Here is a 20,200-nt window from a genome sequence, read left to right as displayed (position 1 = left end):
GTACCTGTAAACATAAACCATACTGTAAGCACGAAGCTTAGTGAGTTCCCCTAAAGTACAAACACCCAACAAATAACATATACACATAACAACATGCATACAGAGCCTTCAACATGTATGGACTGCCTCACTAGGCCTTCAGCATCTCTGGACTACCTCACCGGGCCTTCATCCCAACTGTTCCATCTCACAGGCCTTCACTCTATTCGGGCCTCCCTAGGTCTGTTAGTCTTCAGCACAACGTAGGTCCACCTCAACCCAACCACACACACAAACCATGTCGACATATACATAATAGATAAGCATACATATAATGTATCGATCTACACATTATCAGGTTTATTGACTGGCAGCACAAAGTAGTACAGTCTCAACCCAACCACACTACATCAACACATGCTACAGGAAAACATATAGCCATAACAGATAACAGGAAGATCTAACAAGCATAGCATCATCCTATTTACCAGGATACAGATATAGTAATCACCACAGTACTCAATCATACGATAGACCATGATAACAATCCAAAGGGCTGGCATTAGTGCCTTCGACACGCAAGTATAATGAGGAAAATTCATCTTGAATGTAGAAGCTCCCTGAAAGAAATCCCTAGCTGCTGCCCTGCCAGCTTCCCAAGCTATCAATACCAACAATACACCCAATTAGCAATTAGGTTCCAAGCTATAATCCATAATCGTTACTTAAGGTAAAGTGACCATTTTACCTCTAACCCAACATGAACCAAAACTGAAGCCCAAAACCAAAAGATCCACAAAGGCCCACTAATGGCCAAATTTTCCAAATTGAGCCCAACCCTATATAGGCCTTATCCTAAGCCCATAATGTTCCTTATTATAATTCAGATTACCTCAAGTACCCCTTAGGACAAACTTGTTCAAAGACATAAATCGAAAGTCAAAGTCAATGATCCAATTTGACCCAACTCGCTGAGTTGTCCTTCAACTCATCGAGTTTCTCCATCAACTGCACAAATCGGGAAAAACCAAGTCAACTTTCCGAGTTAACCAACAAACTCGTCGAGTTTCTTTATCAATTTGAAAATGTCGAGGAAAACCAAGCCAACTCGCCGAGTTCGCCAGAAACCCACATCTTAAAATATTAAGCACTTAATCCATAAGGACATGATTCCAAAACATAGATCTGACTTCCTTGAGCTGTAAAGCCACGTAAAGTTACCAACTTTACGTTCATGCATGTCTCAATAAAGCTCTTAAACTTAGAACGGACTTAATAATTGACTTAATGCATGCATGACACCAAAATCCGCATAAAGTTTGCACTTTTAAGCTCAACCAAAACCAACTCATATTTGAAAGAACAACCCTTAAATGACTTCACTCCATCACCATCCCCAAAAGAGGCCAAAACACAAGAAAACTCGAAAATGAGGAGATCTAATCATCTACAAATCAAGGTATGAACTTGATACCTTAAAGTGACTACAAGAAATGGAGTGATTCTAGATCCAAGACTTCCTTCTCCAAGCTAGAAACTTAAAGATCTTCTAATTCCTTCACAATGCACAAAATGAATACCAAACTCCATTCCAAGGCTTAAAAACTTAAAAATGGAGGCTACAACGCGTTTTAAGGTTTTGATAACAATGGAGGCTGATAAGAAGGCTAGAAAAAGGACTTAAGGCCATTAAATAGGGTGCAAGACCCTAAAAAATTAGGGTTTCCTTCCCAGTTGCCAACTCGCTATGTTGAGGCATCTCAACTCGTCAATTTGGTTCATTAAACACTCTCGATCCTTCCATCTTGAACATATCGAGTTAATCCCTCCAACTCGCCGAGCTCATCTTGAAATAGGTTTATTCTCAACAATTTCTTCTCGAAATTTTGGGTGTTAAACCTGTGCATATATCCTTATATGATAGGTTGTTGTAGTAGTGGTATACTGGTATTCTCTAGTGGAGTGCCCTAAGGGTTTTGTGTAGTTAGGTAGGATAGCCTAAGAACTCCTGATCTAGGCTTTTGTGTGTGTTCCTTGTTTGGTCATAGCTCTAGATTACCTATGGTTACGCATTTCATGGAGGTTAGCTGGTAGCAATATAGTATGTTGTAAAAGGACTAGCAGGCGGTATTGAGCTATATGATTGATGTTTTCGTGTATTATGTACCTACTTGATCCTTGATTGCTTATATCTTGACATATGGTGGTAGTGGGTTAAGGCGATCCTGCTTTGTGCTAAAGGCCAAGACACCCAGGGCGGTCCGTATAGGCCGAAGGCCCGGAGAGCGATCCAGATAAGCTGAAGGCCTAGTGAGGCGTTCTACTAATGTTGAAGGCTCTAAGAGCGGTTCAGATAGTTTGTAGGCATGCGAGGTGGTCCAGTCATGCTGAAGGCTCATGTATGCATGTTGTTGTATGTATTCTTATTGTATGTTGTATTTTAGGGGAACTCAGTAAGCTTTGTGCATACCTAGTTGTTTATGTTTTCAGGTTTTATCGGTGATTGTGAAAAGGCGGAGGTAGGACTGTACACACTCATCAACAAAATGATGATTCTGTGGTTCTTATATTACTATGGTTTTTAGTAAATGTATTTTAGAATAAACGATTTTCTTAATAATGAATTTATAAATGGGAAGTTATATTGTAATAAAATGAAAAAATTTTGTTGTGAAAATGGAACCTTACATCATTGTTGTGGCTATTCTCTTATTTTTGTTTGTTTTTTTTATAAGGTAAGTATTTGCTACAAGTTCAAATTCAAGTTAATAGTGATGTTTTTTTTTGTAACGAACAATGTTAGAGTTTTTATCTTAAAAAACATTGTATGTATAATATTTGAGCTTTTGCACCTTAAAAAACATTGTATGTATAATTTTAGTTTAATTGAAGATTGCTAAATTTTTATATTCAAAATTGTTTTTATAATTAGTATAAATAACATCAAAGCATCTATGATAAACATATATTTAAAAATAGTAAATAATTTGTAATAAAAAAACTGATATTAAAAAAAGATAGTAAAAAACTAAAATAAAAGAAAAAAGCAATGATATTTAAAATAAATAAATATATAAATAACCTAAGTAATATTTTTAAAACTATACTAAATCGTTAAACACTTTTTTGAATAACAATAACTCTATTTTATTCAAAAACTTATTTTTCTTAGGCAGTGGAAATTTTTCTGCCACTATTGAGCCTTTTTGGATGGTATCCTTTTGGAAACCAATTAACCATGTTAATGGATACGTCGGATTAGTTTTCTAGTAGCTCCTGGCGTGTTTGGTACAGAATTTATGGGAGTTTCTATCTTTTAGCTTTTGAGAAAACACTATTTTAAACAAAAAGTTTTGTTTGATAGTACGAACGTTTAACTTTAGTTTAAACAAAACGCTTCAAATCCAAAAACTACTTCATATAGTGTTTAACAAAACGCTACTGAGCTTTTGAAATCAATTTCAATAATTATCGTTAAAAATATATTTATATATTAATTTATTTTTAATCAATTATCCTTTTATATAATTTTATATATTTAAAAAAGCTTCCAGTTATTTTTGCCACACTCATATAACAAATAAAAGTTACAGCTTCCCGCTACTCACTACCAGCTATCCAGTATCCACTTCCAGCTAACACCTATTTTTGCCATCGCCCAAATAAAAAAAGAGAAAATGGAATTACGATGATTCGAGTGGGTCAAATATTTTTTTAGACCAAGTCAAACTGAGGTTTCAAGTCAACTGCCAAAAAATTATTCATAACCAACGAAGATATCCATATCCATGTAATTTCTTGGTAGCTTGTCGACATATGACAATTTTGTAATATTATGTGAAGTATTTGTAACCATTAAATGACGCGATGGAGTATATTTGAATTCATGACATGTGATCCAATTTGAAAGTCTCTGACCTGAAATGAAAGTTCATTGATGAAGCATTAGGATGGTAAATAAAAAAATGGAGTATTATATCTTCACTTCTAATTATTAATATTGGCAACTTCCTAACTCTTGTAGAAAAATTATCACGACAATATCAACGGATTACGAAGTCTTGTAAAAAAAATTAGGTAATTTCTTATTTAAAATATTCTTTTCCTATCCATGGATTTTAGATATTATCATTTGGACGTATTTGAACCAAAGAAAGCCTAATATTTGCTGGGACCTAGAGATTGGCTTGACTCCTTCAAGATTCAATTTTCCGGTTCTGATATATCATTGTCAACTAATTATCATCCGTTCATAAAGAAATCAAGTGCAAGATCAATGCTACTGTCAGTTGTAATACTTTATTAGTATAGTTTATGGTTCATGCACGTTATATGCATATAATATAGCTGAGTACAAGTAGTTCGGAAGAAGCACATATCTGCAAAGATGGTGATGGTTGAGCAGAAGAAGATCAGCCTTTCCCTTCTAATACTCTTTTGCTGTTTAAACCATGAATTAGGTGCACACGTACTTCCATCAGAAAGCAAAAACATCAAAGTAAATGGAGATATGTCAATAGACATGGGGATTATTCTAGATATGGAGTCATGGATAGGGAAGTCTATTCACAGGTGCATTACCATGGCCATAGATGACTTTTATGCTCTTAATCACAGTTACAAAACAAGGATAGTTGTTCACACTAGGAACTCCAAAGGAGATCTGGTAAACGCTATGTCAGCTGGTAGGCTCACTTATTTATTTTCTTGAAGAGCAAAATATAGAAAAAGTACAACCTACCATACTATATTTGAAAAAAAAAACAAAAACTCATATTATTTTCTTGTTCATAAAAGGCACGTTATTTATTACCACTCGACTTATCCAAATTTCTGGTAAAAAACATATTAATCCGTGTCATCATCTTATAATCTATCAAGAGCTAAAACTCGTTATGAATATTATGTGGCTGATAATATGGCTAATGATCGAGTTTTACCCAGCGGCAGATCTACATGCAACCAAGCTAGTGGGGTCCATGGCCCCACTTGACTCTCACCACTAATGTATACTACACAATAATATGGATTAAAATCAAAAATCTATTAATCTATTTCAACACATTTCAAGCTTCATAAACCTTAAATTTCCGTTCAATTGATACTTCTAGAACAAAGATTCTCCCTTTAACTGTTTAGATTCTTTTAGGATTTTATAATTTTATTATTGTTTGTATTCATTAGATTTTTTTTAGGATTTAATAATTTTTGTTAGTGTGTTGAAATTTTTTTTTAATGTACATGGACCCCACTTGATTTTATTTCTAGATCAGCCACTCATTTTACATCTAAGAGGTTAAAGGATGTCATCGCCCACTTCACATTTAATTACCAGATCACTTAAATGAATCCGATTAATTAACAGGTTTTTACCGACAATTTGGATAAATTAACTAGATGGGTAAAAAATAATGTCTTTTTTAAATAATATAGGGTTTTTTTCGTACGTATATATAAATACATAACAGGTTGTGTTTTTATGCATTTTCCCTTTCCTTCGACTCTTACTTTGAAACAGTTTATATGTTCAGATAACTAATTTGTCTTCAAATTTTTTTTTTATGCTTGCTTGAGCAGTAGATGACCTTCTCAAAAACGTGAAGGTGCAAGCCATCATAGGCCCAGAAACACATCTTCAGTCGAAGCTATTATCAGTGTTTGCTAATAAAGCTAAAGTTCCTATATTTTCTTTTGCTGGTTCGTCCTCAATGGAATACCCTTACCTGTTCCAAATCAAAGAAGACGAATGCACTATGGCCAAAAGCATTGCTGCCCTTGTGGAATCATATAAATGGAGCAATGTTATCTTTGTTCATGAAGACAATGACGATGGGAGGGAGATCTTACCATATTTAGCTGAGTCATTCCAAGAAAAAAACATCCAGATAAGTTATAGAAGTGCCATTTCAGCGTCTGCCACGCTTGATGACATCACTAAAGAGTTGAAAAAGTTCATGACTTTTCACACAACTATAATCATTGTACATATGTCACCTTCACTAGCATCTAAACTTTTCCTAAAAGCAAAAAGTTTACAAATGGTTAGCGAAGAATATGGGTGGGTTTTAACTGAAAAGACAGTTGATCTCTTTCGATCAACAAACTTTGAAGTTATTGAGTCATTACAAGGGGCGCTAGGTTTTCGGTCTTATGTTCCCGCATCCAGCAGACTATATAACTTAACAACAAGATGGCATAATTTCTTTTACAAGAAGTACCCTACCTTGGTAACAAAAGAAGTTCCTGTTTCTGCCATATGGGCATATGACACCATTTGGGCACTTGCCTTGTCTGTTGAGAAGGTTGAGGTTGGAGTCCCACATATTAATGGTGGGACTTTGCTCTTACATGAGGTTTTGAAAACAAGATTTAAGGGTATAAGCGGTGAGTTTGATCTGAGTGAAAGAAAAATAAGATCCAATGGATATGAGATTATGAATGCCATCGACTATGGTGAGAGGAGAGTAGGATATTGGACACATTCACAAGGGATCAGGAGCAACATCCATCTCTATTCTAGTTTAGGTACCGAAGCTACAACTGCTCCAAAACGTCGGATTTTAAGTACAGCTCCGAATAAAAGATTAAAAATTGGTGTTTCGAAGATAAGAAACTTTAAGAACTTCATTGATGTAGATTTTGATGCTGAGAAAAATGTTACAACTGCTGTTGGGTTCTCCGTAGATGTATTCAAGACATGCATTGGTTTGTTACCATATGAAGTGCCCTACGTATTCATTTCATTTGAGAATGCCACTTATGATGACCTCGTACAGAAGGTCTATGCTGAGGTATATTTGTTGTTTACTTTAAATTTAACACTAACCAATTGATTTACTTAGAGAGACATCCAATTTTTGTAGTCTATGGCTTTGCTTCCGGACAGGAAATTGATGCAGTTGTGGGTGATTCAACAATCTTGGCGAACAGATCTGAGTATGTTGACTTTACAGCGACTTACACGGATTTGGGTGTAGGAACACTAGTAAGAATCAAGAAACAAGACTTGTGGTTTTTCTTGAAGCCTCTTGATATTGGTCTATGGCTAGCTGCTATGGCTTCTCTTATTCTAACTGGCTTCGTTGTTTGGGCTATTGAAAGTATGAATCAAGAAACCGAATGTTCACCGGCTCATCGACTTGGAACAATCTTCTGGCACATCCTGTTGACCATCTTTTTTGCTCAAAGTTGTCTCTCTTTCTCGCTAAGATCACTCTATATACCCTCTGAATTAGAATTTAATCAAAATCTAAGAGTGGGTATGTTGCATTTGTATTGTAGGAGAGAAGTTGTCGAGCAATCTGTCAAGATTTGTAATGTTTATCTGGTTACTCATTTTGCTTATCTTGATCACGAGCTACACAGCAACGTTGACTTCACTGTTGACAGTAGAGCAATTTGAATTAGCTTCAAAGGGTGGAATTGTGGGGTTTCATGGAGGCTCTTTTATAGGAGGAGTCACGGTTAGGAACATGCACTTTGAAGGTCATCAGAAGAGGGCATACTACTCATATGAGGATTATGCTCATGCTTTATCGAAAGACGGTGAAGCTGATGCCATTGTTGATGAAATTCCATACATCAAGATGTTTCTTAGCAAGTACCCTGGTGACTATGCCTTGGTCTCTTCTGAACCTATCACTTCAGGTTTTGCCTTTGTAAGTACTATACCCCTTCATCTTCATCATCTGCACTAATTTACGTACATACAGATCTATCTTATGGGGTGATTCATGCATCCACTAGTTAGGTTATTCTTTCATGTAATGATTTTGAGTCATGGAAATAGATATTTGGAAATGCAACGGAAAGTTTCCATGAACAGTTAATATGGTAAAATTGTATCCCGTACTTTCATTGAATAAGGATCCCATATATATAGGAGGTACATATACAAATAATTAGGAAAGGATATATACAATAATAAAATAATCTCCTAAATGCATAGCAATATTCTAATAAGCTAATAGTCCCCCGCAGTTTGAGCGGGGGGAGGACGAACGCTCAAACTGGATCTGAATTGTTGGTACAAGTAACGTGGCAAGCCTTTGGTAAATATGTCCGCATATTGCATAGAAAAAGGAATGTGAAGAATACGGACTTGACCGAGGCGGACCTTCTCACGCACGAAGTGTATGTCGATTTCCACATGCTTTGTGTGCTGATGTTGAACTGGATTTTGAGACAGATAAACCGCAAAAACATTATCATATCACAATAGACTATCGTCGCCTTGCGAAGAGGAAAATGCAACTCAAGTAACAAATTCTGTAACCATGTGGTCTCTGAGACAGCATTTGCAACTCCTCGATACTCTGCTTCCGCGCTAGATTGGGAGATCGTAGGTTGTCGTTTAGATGACCAAGAGACTAGATTGTGGCCAAGGAATACACAATAGCCAGAGGTAGATTTGCGAGAGTCAGGGCATCCACCCCAATCAGCATCAGAGTAAGCAGTCAAAGTGTGTGATGGGGAAGCAACCAACTGAAGACCATAGTTAATGGTGCCCTTTAGATACCGAAAAATCTTCTTCATGAACTGAAAGTGGGGCTCTCTCGGGGCATGCATGAATAAACAAACTTGCTGAACAGCATATGTAATATTCGGGCGAGTGAATGTTAAGTACTGTAGAGCTCCAGCAAGAGTCCTGTATAAGGTGCCATCAGCAAGAAGTTCACCATCCGTGGCACTAAGTTTAGTGGATATGTCTACCGGGTAGGGCAAGGCTTGCAAGAATCCATAGAAGCTCGTTGAAGAATGTCACGAGTATAAGATGCTTGCGACAAGAACAAACTATGCTGATCACGTGTGGCCGTGATACCAAGAAAATGGTGAAGGGCCCCTAAATCAGTCATTGCAAACTCCTGAGACAAAGAGGTGATAATATTGTGCAAAAAAAAAAATCAGGGGCCGTCAAGATAATGTCATCAGCATAGAGTATAACTAGGCACGGTGTCGAGCATGCTGATATATGAATAGTGAAGAATCACATATGCTGCTCCGGAAGCCACGTGAGGTGATGAAAGTGGCAAATCTAGTATACCAGGCACGAGGGGCCTGTTTAAGTCCATATAGAGATTTCCTGAGATGGCATACATGAGAAGGAAACCGGGCATCAACAAATCATGGAGGTTGGTGCATAAAAACAGTCTCATGAAGATCACCATGAAGAAAGGTGTTCTTAACATCTAACTGGTGGATCCGCCATGCTTGGGACATAGTGATACTAAGAACGGTCCGAATAGTAGCCGGTTTCACAACTGGACTAAATGTCTCGTGGCAATCAATCCCTACCGTTTGGGATTTCCCATTAACAACCAATCGTGCTTTATATCTGTCAAGCGAACCGTCTACTTTAAACTTGTGGCGGAACAGCCGCATACAACGAATAACAGGACTATTAGATGGGAAAGGGACAAGATCCCATGCTTCATTTGCCTGTAACGCTCTAAATTCATCTTCCATGGCTAGTAACCAATTAGGATTAGACCGGGCTATGGATATAGAGGTAGGAATCGGCGAGAGAGGAGATAAGGTGGTAATGTGGAGGTTGAGACGAGAGATAGGTTTAGTAACACCTGCTCAAGAATGAGTGGTCATAGGATGAGCCGAAGGAGGTGGGTTGGGCGGAGTGGGTGATGGTGGATTGTGTTGTGGGTCTTCGATGTTAGGTGTAGAGGTAGATGGGGTTAGTGTGTTGGTGGTGGGAATGGCGGATGGTGTGGTGGTTGGAGCAATGGGAGTGGGTGTCGTCTTGGAGCTGCGAGTATATGTTAAGATAGGGGGTTGGGAGGGTGGTTTAGTGACAGGTGGTTGATTTAGGGAATCATGGGAAGATGATGATGTTGAGAATGGAAAAGAGTGAAGTGGTGGGTCGTCAAGGAAGTCATATGATGTCAAGGTGTTGGTGTCGGCAAAAGGAAATGAGGTCTCGTCAAAGGTGACATGATGAGATAAATGAACTTTGCCTGTTGAGGGATCATAGCACCGATAACCATGAAAGTTTTCAGGGTAACTAAGGAACACGCATTTTATGGAGCGAGGTTGAAGTTTGTGAGATTGAGTGGCAGAAATGTTGGGATAGCAGTTGCAACCGAAGGTGTGAAGATAATCGTATGTAGGTTTACAACCATAAAGAGAGAAAGCTGGTGTAGCGAAGTTGAGTCGTTTGGTAGGAAGGATATTATGGAGATATGTGGCCATATGGAGTTCTTCGACCCAAAAGAAGTGGGGAAGTGAGGCATGAGTAATAAGGGTGCAGATGATGTCATTGAGATGACGAATCATCCGTTCAGCTCGTCCATTTTGTTGAGATGTCTGTGGACAGGAAAAGTAGAACACAAGACTGTTAGAGTCGGCAAAGGATTTAAATTCTTTATTATTGAATTCACCACCAATATCACATTGGAATGTTTTAATGGTACGGTTAAATTGAGTTTGAATGAATTTATGAAACTTTTTAAAGTTGAGAAATGTGTCTGATTTGAATTTGAGAGGGTATACCCAGACATAGTGAGAGAAGTTATCTATAAGAACCATGTAGTATTTGTAACCTGATTTGCTCAAAACTGGAGATGTCCAAAGGTCACAATGTATAATATCAAATGGTGCATAAGTTAAAGAATGTGAATCATAAAATGGCAATCTTATATGTTTAGATAACTGACAAGCATTGCATAAAGTAGAATGCATAGCTTTATTACAACTAATAGAAAAACTAGAACAAAGCAAATCTAAAACAGGAGCCCCTGGATGACCCAAGCGAGTATGCCAAGAATCCTGAGAGGAGGTGGTAAGTAGGGCAGACGGACAAGTTGAGGGTGTGAAATGATAGAGATCACCCGTGCTATCATGATGAGAAAGAAGAGCTCCAGTCTTGAGATCCTTAATAGAAAAACCAGAGGGGTCAAATTCAACCAAAGCTTGATTATCAATAGTGAATTTACAAACAGATAATAAATTTTTTATGATGGTTGGAGTAAATAGAATATTTTTAAGACATAGAAACGAGAGTGGGTATAGTGAGTGGTGTAGCCTGACCCGTGAATTGGAAGACTAGACCCGTTACCAATGAAAAAAGAAGTTATAGGAGAAGTTGGCATGAGACTAGATATTTTACCTGGATCTGATGTAAGATGTGTTGAAGCACCTGAGTCCATATACCAATTCTGATCAATAGGATTTAGGTTGACCTGCTGCATTGTTTGAGCTAAATCTGATGGAGTGTAGTCTGAATAACCGAAAAATAGTGGGTTAGGGGTTGCAATAGGTGTTGTTGAAGGTGGGATCGGAGGTTGACCAAGGGACCCATGCTGCAATGTGTGACCATAAACGAGGTTGTGTGCAAACGAGTTATTCTCCCAGTGAGTCCTTGGATGGTTATTTCCCTGTGATGGATATGGGGATGGTGGCGGGTTCCATTGTTGTAAATAGTTCTAGTTGTATTGGTTACCTTGGTTCCAATCTTGCTGCTAACCACGACCCCCCCCCCCCCGGCCTCGAGGGTTACGGCCGCAGCCACGCCCATACCCACCACGTCCTCGGCTATTGCCCAGTTGTTGTCTACTGTCCGAATAGGGATGATAAGAGGGGGTCTGATTGCGGTTAGCTTGAGCAGCCCCTGTAAGGTTTTTCTGTAATCGATCATCAGAAACAGGCAAGGGCTTTATGTGATTGGTTTTGTCGGGCGTTTTTTCGGTGTTGCTCTAGTTGTAACATACTACGAGCTGTCTCCCAAGATGGAGAACTTTGATTGATATATGTCCCTACAACATCAAATTCAGGTGGTAAACCTCGAACCATCTGTAGAACAAGTCTTGATTCGGTGACCGGGTTATCGATATCTTCGAGTTGATCAGCCAAATCTTTGAGTTTCTGACAATAAGCCTCCATTGATGAACATGTTGCCAAATTAAGATTAAAAAATTCTTGTTCAAGTGTTGCTGCTCGTGAACCCTTGTTGTTGAGGAAGTTTGCTTTGAGCTTGTTCCATGCTGCTTGAGCCGTGGTATCACTTTCCAGAATACGAACCATTAGATCATCAGATAAAGTGTTGTAAATCCATTGTAAAACAAGGGCTTCGATCTTAACCCATTGGTCGTACCCAGGGTCAGTTTCAACAGGGGCTTTCGTTCCATTAATGTGGTCCAGGACCTTGTATGCTAGGGCATGAAGGCGAAAAAGCTTGGTCCATGAAGAGTATGTTACCTTAACACCATCAAGAGTTCTAATCTTTGACTGAACGTTCGTCACAGTGTATGCAGGGTGCAGAGCCGTGGCCTTCACTTCACTAGATCCGGAATCATATTTGCCCATGAAGAAACCTTCGATTTCAGCAGATGAATGGATTGAAAATTTTTAGGGTTGCAGATGAATATATCGATTTTAGCAGATGGAGATGGGTAGATCACATGATTTCAACAGATGAAGAAGAATGAAGTCATAGCTTGGGTTGAAGCAGGGAGGCGATAATTTTAGGGTCCAAGCTGTGATACCATAACAGTTAATATGGTAAAATTGTATCCCGTACTTTCATTGAATAAAGATCCCATATATATATATATATATATATATATATATATATATATATATATATATATATATATATATATATATATATATATATATATGGGAAAAGTGAATATACCCTTAAGGGTATATAAGCTTAGGTACCCAAACACATTATAATACGTCATTTCGTTTGATATATTCATTATAATATTCTTAAACTTCAACTCTAACTTGATTTGCTTTCAAGATATTTGAAAATTCACTATTATCATTCTCTTACATCACATATTTTTACCCAACACCTACTAGGCTATATATATTGTAGTTGAAAACGAAAATTACGTAAGAGGATGATAAATGTGTAAATTATAAAAATCTTGGAAGTAAATTAAGTTAGAAGTTAAATTATAAGAACATTAGACAATTATAATGTATTATATGATATAAAACGACGTAGTATGGTGAATTTGGGTACCTTAGTTTATATACCCTTAAGGATATATATATATATATATATATATATATATATATATATATATATATATATATATATATATATATATATATATATATATATATATATATATATATATATATATATATATATAGAGGAGGTACATATACAAATAATTAGGAAAGGATATATACAATAATAAAATAATCTCCTAAATGTATAACAATATTCTAATCGGCTAATATCCATAAGGTAAATGAATCGGGAAATAGAACCTTACTTTTCCTACTATGTATGTTGTAAGAATTTGGGGTGAAATACATTGTAGTAATGATTAAAAAAAACATTTATTACATAAGTATATATCCTGTAATCATTTTCCTTGAAATTTATTTGCTCAGGATAATATGACAATAGACATTTAACTCCTTTTACCAGTACCATCAACGTGACCTAGCATTCATCACTTGGTATGGAATACTTCAAAATAAAGTTGATCAACATTCTAAAGCTAATATTCCAGGCTATAGAGCGTCGTTTGTTCATAAATATATAAAATATTTATATTTTCAAGTTATTTTCTTGTTTGGATAGTATTCTAAACTACAACATCTTATTATTACATTATTTTATTGAAAAAATAATTGTTGTTAGCGTTGACATGGATTAAAAATGAACATTGGCACTAACATCGCGATAGCAAAAAGTGTTCTAGATATATACCAAATAGTTAAACATATGCCAATACAAAATTTACATTTCTCATAACCATATAGAGTTTGATTTATATTATCATATATTATATACATCTGACTGATATGATATCTCCAGATCTTCCAAAAAGGTTCACCACTGGTCGAAGACGTGTCAAGGGTAATCGCTAGAATAAGATTGGATAAAACTCTAGAAAGTGTGGAAAACACATGGTTTGGAAATCGATTATCTGTTCTCTCCCGAAATTCTACAATGCCCCAGGCCTTAAAGCTTGATAGATTTGGTGGTCTTTTTATTATTAGTGGTATCACTTGTACTTTAGCTCTTATGATGTCTATACTTCATCAACTTCATGGGAAAATGGAGGTCTACAGTATCATTTCAGTTTTAGTTGGTCGCAATTTGATGGCTACTATAAGGCATCTTTTGTATAGAAATGTTGTGCAAACATGACTAACCACTTAACCAGTTCTTATATTCATGCAAACATTTCATTTCTAACCATGTTGTTGTTTATACTATTTACTTCTGTTTTAATTTTATATTAGTGATAAATGGTTACAATGACTGATTGTTGACATTATTTGTCACCATTCAGTTAGGTTTTTTAGAGGACCGCAACATCCCACCATATAATAAGATTAGTCACTTGGCTATACCATATATCAATGGTGAAATATCAAGTTTATTGATTAAGTTTATTAGAAAAACATTTGATGATCGTAACCATGTTATTACTTTATTGATGAAATCTATGCCAATGACAAGTGTCAAGTGTGTGCATTTTCTAATACTTTATGATCATGTAGTTTGATACTATTTTGTGTAAAAGGGCTATTCACCAAATTCGATGACAGTTTTTGATGTCCTAAACGAAAAGTTTGTCGGTAGCAGCCACTTTCAACTTATGTCCCATCATTGATGGTGAGGACAATGTTCACCAAGCATCTGCAAGTCGCTTTTAGACTATTTACAAAAGATGCACTGTTGGGGACTTAAGGTTGTTGCATGTTGAGATTGAATAAGCATCTTCTCTTATATATTTTGAAAAAGGACATTTATCATAAGTGAATTAATTATAAACACAAACAATTACTTATATGTCAGCTCTGGTAGTAAAATTTATCCATCTTTCGGTAAACGGCAAGATATCATTAAGGCTGCATGGTATGGGCAACGATAATGGGTGTTTTTCTAACGTGGACACCAGAAAATGGCTGAAAACACCGTTAACACGCTGGAACATGCGTTTTTTGGTGTTATGTTGCAACGCGTTGTTATGGTAACGAAAGGCAACAACTACTTTCCTTTCTTCTTCCTCTGTGTTTTTTTCTTGCTTAACCTTACAACGGCATTTTCATGGACAAACACGACCCTCTTTTGGCATTTTCCGGTGCAATGTCACATAAACGAAAGTGGGCATTGCCCACACCTTAAAACCTAAAACTTAGCAACGTACAAGTCAAAAAGGAGAATTATATAAGTTTTATTGCATTAAATGGATTTTATGCTTCTTAATACTACACTACAAGAAATACGAGTATTAGCGGCAACGCCTTTAGCAGCAACAACCGCTATTAGCAACGACAACCAACATTCGCATTGGTTGTCGCCGCTAATACTCTTTGACCACGATCCACGTGAAATTCCAAGATTACACCCTACCCGTCGATCTTGTTGCAAATCCAACGGCTTGAACGTTTTTTCGTACATCAGCGACACCAATGGTGACGACGATCTCACCGCTAATACTCAAAACACATGGCGCTATTAAAATTGAGTAACTATACAAATATACAATCAAAGATAGTTGCCTTTTTGGTTTCTTCGTTCCAAAGACTGTAATATTGTGAAAGTTCCCAAAAAGTAATCAAATGTCACGACTTAAAGACATTTTTTTGTAAGAGGTCGTAGCTATTTTGTATGTAGGTGCATGGGTTCTAAGACCTATCTATTTTTTATTAATATTAGTAATAAGATACCATATATGAAAAAAAAAAAAAAAAAAAAAAAAAAAAAAAAAAAAAAAAAAAAAAAGTAAGTGACCTACCTTATTAATTTGAAGGACCTATCTTATAATTAATCTTTACAAAAAAATTTATCAACCCATATTTTATATATTCTAATCCATTTAAAATACTCTAATGCCTCAATTCATTTACAATTTGTTCATGTAGGTAATAGTTCAAATATCTAAAATTAAACACAAAAAAAAAAAAAAAAAAAAAAAAAAAAAAAAAAAGATTCATGAAACATGATCACTAATCGACATCTACAATGGCTTAACGCTTCATCATGTTCTCCTCGACCAGATCGATTGATCCCACTGTATGTCACTCGGCCAGGCCACCGGCCACCGTCCTCCCCTCCACCTCCCCCGCCCACGCCACTATGTTTTGTCTGTATTTTATCTATTTTAGATTTTCAATGATATTTTAATATCGTATAGTGAAAAAAAAATTGTCTAGAAAATATGATAACGATATAATTATAAATATATTTCAAAATATAAGACCCCGTAAGGTTCGGTGTACGAACTTTATTGTAACTAGTTTAGGTATGTTTAAATATTTTAAATCATACGACCCGACCCAACCCGACTAGTATTTTTTTTACTCTTTCATTTTTCTAGTTTCATTTACATAAGGCTGGAGGGAGTGGTGCCACAAGAATCGCACTCCCTCCTTTGACATGTCGAAGCCACATCATTTTCACCACACAAAGTGTGGTTCTTTACCACATCCAGAGAGTGGAAACTATGGTAGAGAAAGAGAAAGGTGAGAGAAAGACACATGAATAAAGAGAGAGAGAGAGAGAGAGAGAGAGAGAGAGAGAGAGAAGAAGAAGAAGAAGAAGAAGAAGAAGAAGAAGAAGAAGAAGGGTGCGGTATTTTTTGGGAGAGGTGCGGCCAAACCGCATAGAGGGGACGGTGTTCCTGCCTATGTGGCATTGAGTGCGACCTAAACCGCACTCCACTCCCTTAAGCCTAAGGAACCATGTGGTTTTTTGTTCTACGTTCGCTACTGTTTGTAAGAAGCTAATCTCTAACCGATTCATCCACTCCATGTATTTCATATAATTGTTAAATTCCTCCCATCAAGATTCTACCATTTTGCTAGTTAATTCTAAATCTCAGTTGTACGATGGAAATAAACAATATATGGTTCACTTACTATTGGAACCATAAGTGTTATAAAAAAGAGTATCATACAAGGTTTTGTTTACCCATAAGGGAGGAGGGAGTCGTTCTTTTCCAACCTATTGAACTCACTGTCACATCAAATTTTATCTCTTCTTTTTTTTCATCTTTTCCAACCCACAACACACGGAAATCCTATCTTTCTCAACTCACTCAATTAAAAAAAAAATACAAAACAACTAAGGTACAAGTTTTAAAACACATGGTATAAGAGAAAGTAGAGAGTGGTGATGAAATGGGTTAGTGAAACCAATTAACTAACTCGTTGAAACGGGAGTGGTACTGTCGGTAACTCTATTGCTAATTAAGATTTTACCTTTGATTGTTTTGTATTTTTTTTAATTGAATGGGTTGAGTGGGTTCAAAAAGATAGGGTTTCCGTGTGTTATGGGTTGGGAAAGATGAATAAAAATAAAAGAAAAAAAGTGATGTGACAAGTGGGTTCAATGAGTTGGGAGGGAATGACTCCCTCCTCCCTAACAGATGATAGTAGGTTTTTCTCTGTTCCTTTTGTCCGTTGGGTAAACGGGTGGTTTTGTCGTCTCCGACGAGTGCAAACGCCAGCAGACCATCGTTGCTCTCCGTGAATTATCTGTATCTTGCATCCAGAGCAGTTTCTCTCGATACACCTGGTCTCTCTTCTCTTTAACTATCGTGTAACATGTTTATCCGTTGGGTAATAGACTTCAAAGTGGATCACTCAATAAATCAAAATTGAAAACGGAATCAATGTCATTAGGGTTTTGACGATGATTTTATACCATTAGCATCTCAGGCAGTGTCTGATCAACGTTTTTTGGTTGGTATCGGCTAATTAGAAGCCGGAGTCTTCTCCTCTGTTTTGCATTCTTCTTTTTGCGTTGGATTTCGTCATGGTTCCTCGACAACAACATGTACGAGATCATAACCGTTCTTCGTCTTTCGAAATGTAGGTTTCTAATATTTCATATAATGTGTATGTAACTGATTTCCCTAAGCATTTGACTCACCAGGAACTATGGAATGTATGTTCAAAGTACGAGACTATTACGAATGTTTTCATTGCTAAGATATTCTCAAAACTTGGGAACCCTTTTGTGTTTGTTGGTTTCATTAAGGTTATAGATGTGGAACTGTTAATTGCAAACTTGTGCACTATCTGGATTGGAAAGATTAGATTATACGCAAACTTGGGACGTTTCGGTAGAACCAATAAGGCTACTAATAAAATTGATGGGAACACGAATTATCATGGCAAACCACCTATAATGGGGAGTGTGGATCACTGAATAGATAATACTAGGAGGTATGTGGATGTTCTTACTGCTGAGCAGGTGCATAATAAGTCATCTTCTGGGGATGATGTAGCCACAATTGTTTTGGTGACAAATGGAAAGATGATGAAGAAGTTGTCTTCAGCTTTGGTTGGGTGTCTTAAGGATTTCCGATCCTTGTCTAATCTTTGTTTCACTTGCACTAAAAGGATTTCTAGGAGTAAAGATAAATTTTCTTGGAGGTTTTTGGGTTTTAATTTCTTTTGATTCCATTCAAGATCGTGAAATTTTCCAAAGTCATGGAAGTACTAATTCGCGTGTGGTTTTCTGTATTGAATCCATGGACAAATGGTTTTTTTATAAAGGAGAGGGTGGCTTAGATTGATGTAGAAGGTGTCCTGATTAAAGCATGGGGTTATAAATCTTTTGCAAAGATAGAAACTATGTGGGGTGAGTTATTATACATTGATGATCTTAAAGGCTCTACTTTATATGGGAACCGGCTTTGCGCGAAAAGAACTTCTTCTTAACCAATCATGGAGACGATTAAAGTGATTCTTGAAGGCGATGTCTTTCTTATTTGGGATAAGGCAGTAAGTTGTTGGATTCTGGATTTTGTAGATGATACGATTACTTTAGAAAAGGAATATAATAAAGGCCCTCCTAGCCATGGTGAATCAAAAAGCAATGATTTCCAAGGCGATGGTTATGTGTCGGAGGACAGGGAGAATTCAATGGTTGATGAGGAATTAAATATTCCGATAAATCAATCTAACTTTGGTCATGCAAAGTTGTTTAATGATGACCCCTTTTGGTTTGGATGAATTATTGTGTAAGAAAAATGTATCTTTTAGTTCCCACTCAGAGCCTTCTCACCCACTGGGCTTTACACCATCTTCCTCAAATAATAAATGAAGTAGAAGTAGAAATAATACCCATGTAGTTGATCCATTTAAACATTTAAATGCAGCTCATCCAGAAGCCTCGAATTTCACTATTGGTCAGACTTGTGTGAGGTCTCCTGTGGCAGTGGCTCGGCAGGGTCCATCTCCTTCGGTTGATGGTGCTACCTCGTTAGCAAATCTTTTTGGGAAAGAAGATATTGAATCTGATCATGTAACTACTGGTTCATTTCTGGGATCTAAAGGTCCTAGAAATTGTTTTTCTATGTTTCACGAGTTGTCTACGACTATTGGTGTAGGGTGTGCGAAGGGTTATTTTAGGAAAGGGTAGGAAAAGGATTTACGGGGTATTTTGAAGAATTTTGGTGAAAATGGTAGTTTTAAATGAATGGTTTATCCATGAATGTTCAAGGATTAAGTCAGCAACCACAGAGAAGATGGGTGAAAGAGTTACGTATAAAAAAGTTGTATTAATATTCTGTCTATTCAAGAAACGAAGATGGTTCGATTGGATTTGTTTTTAATTAGAAGTACATAGGGAAATATTCATTTTTATTTCACTTCGATTTTGGCTAGGGTTTCTTAGAGGTATTCTTTGTGTGTGGGACCCGACAAAGTTTATTATATATCGCATTTTGTCTACCACTAATAGTGTCATAGTGGATGGGATGTGGGTACTTACGGGTTATTCACTTATGATTATTTCGGTGTATGATCCTCCTCAAGGTGTTGGTGAAAGGAGAGCTTTATGGGATTATTTTTCTAATGCCATTCCGAGATGGCGTGATGAAGTAATCGCTCTCGGTGATTTTAATGAAGATCTTCCTAGCACGCACTTCCATAACTCAACTATAAATAGAGGGCAGTGTCATTCCATTTCTGCACACCTCTTTAGTCTCCCTCTCACTCTCTACTTCGAAGTTGTTGCTCCCTAGGTGGTTCCCTAGAGTCCCAAGCTTGATCTTACCCTACACCAGTGGTTTCAAACACCCAGGGTCCTCATTTTACTATTTTAAAAGTTTTCAAAGGGGGAATACATGTTATATTTAAACTACTTTATAAAAATATATTTTGTAAATATATTAGTAGTTTTATAAGCACATATACCTTTAGGATGATATATAGATACCATTTCTAGATGTAAGCTATGATATTATGCCTAAGCGTTATGATGTCCAATGGTCTAGGA

At 36.6% G+C, this 20,200-nt stretch overlaps 1 protein-coding gene across 1 annotated transcript; it reads left to right on the top strand.

Moving 5' to 3' along the window:
- The first annotated feature begins 4,256 nt into the window (after window positions 1-4,256).
- LOC145011467 (glutamate receptor 1.2-like) lies at window positions 4,257-14,144 on the top strand. The gene is made up of 5 exons (XM_078970196.1): window positions 4,257-4,664; window positions 5,557-6,770; window positions 6,866-7,166; window positions 7,261-7,637; window positions 13,775-14,144. The coding sequence occupies exons 1-5, from the start codon at window positions 4,367-4,369 to the stop codon at window positions 14,108-14,110; spliced, it is 2,526 nt and encodes an 841-aa protein (XP_078826322.1). The 5' UTR covers window positions 4,257-4,366; the 3' UTR covers window positions 14,111-14,144.
- The last annotated feature ends 6,056 nt before the right edge of the window (window positions 14,145-20,200 follow it).

The sequence above is a fragment of the Lactuca saligna genome, chromosome 8 (assembly GCF_052625555.1).
Source record: "Lactuca saligna cultivar CGN05327 chromosome 8, ASM5262555v1, whole genome shotgun sequence".
NCBI classification, from domain to species: Eukaryota; Viridiplantae; Streptophyta; class Magnoliopsida; order Asterales; family Asteraceae; genus Lactuca; species Lactuca saligna.
This window is presented reverse-complemented; position numbering and strand designations above follow the sequence as displayed.

Excerpts from the sequence above, each read along its gene's own strand:
- LOC145011467 (XM_078970196.1), top strand. The coding sequence starts at position 4,367 with ATGGTGATGGTTGAGCAGAAGAAGATCAGCCTTTCCCTTCTAATACTC. Across the intron at positions 7,167-7,260 it reads GACCATCTTTTTTGCTCAAA|GAGAGAAGTTGTCGAGCAAT; the intron begins GTTGTCTCTCTT and ends TTTGTATTGTAG. Across the intron at positions 7,638-13,774 it reads TCACTTCAGGTTTTGCCTTT|ATCTTCCAAAAAGGTTCACC; the intron begins GTAAGTACTATA and ends TGATATCTCCAG.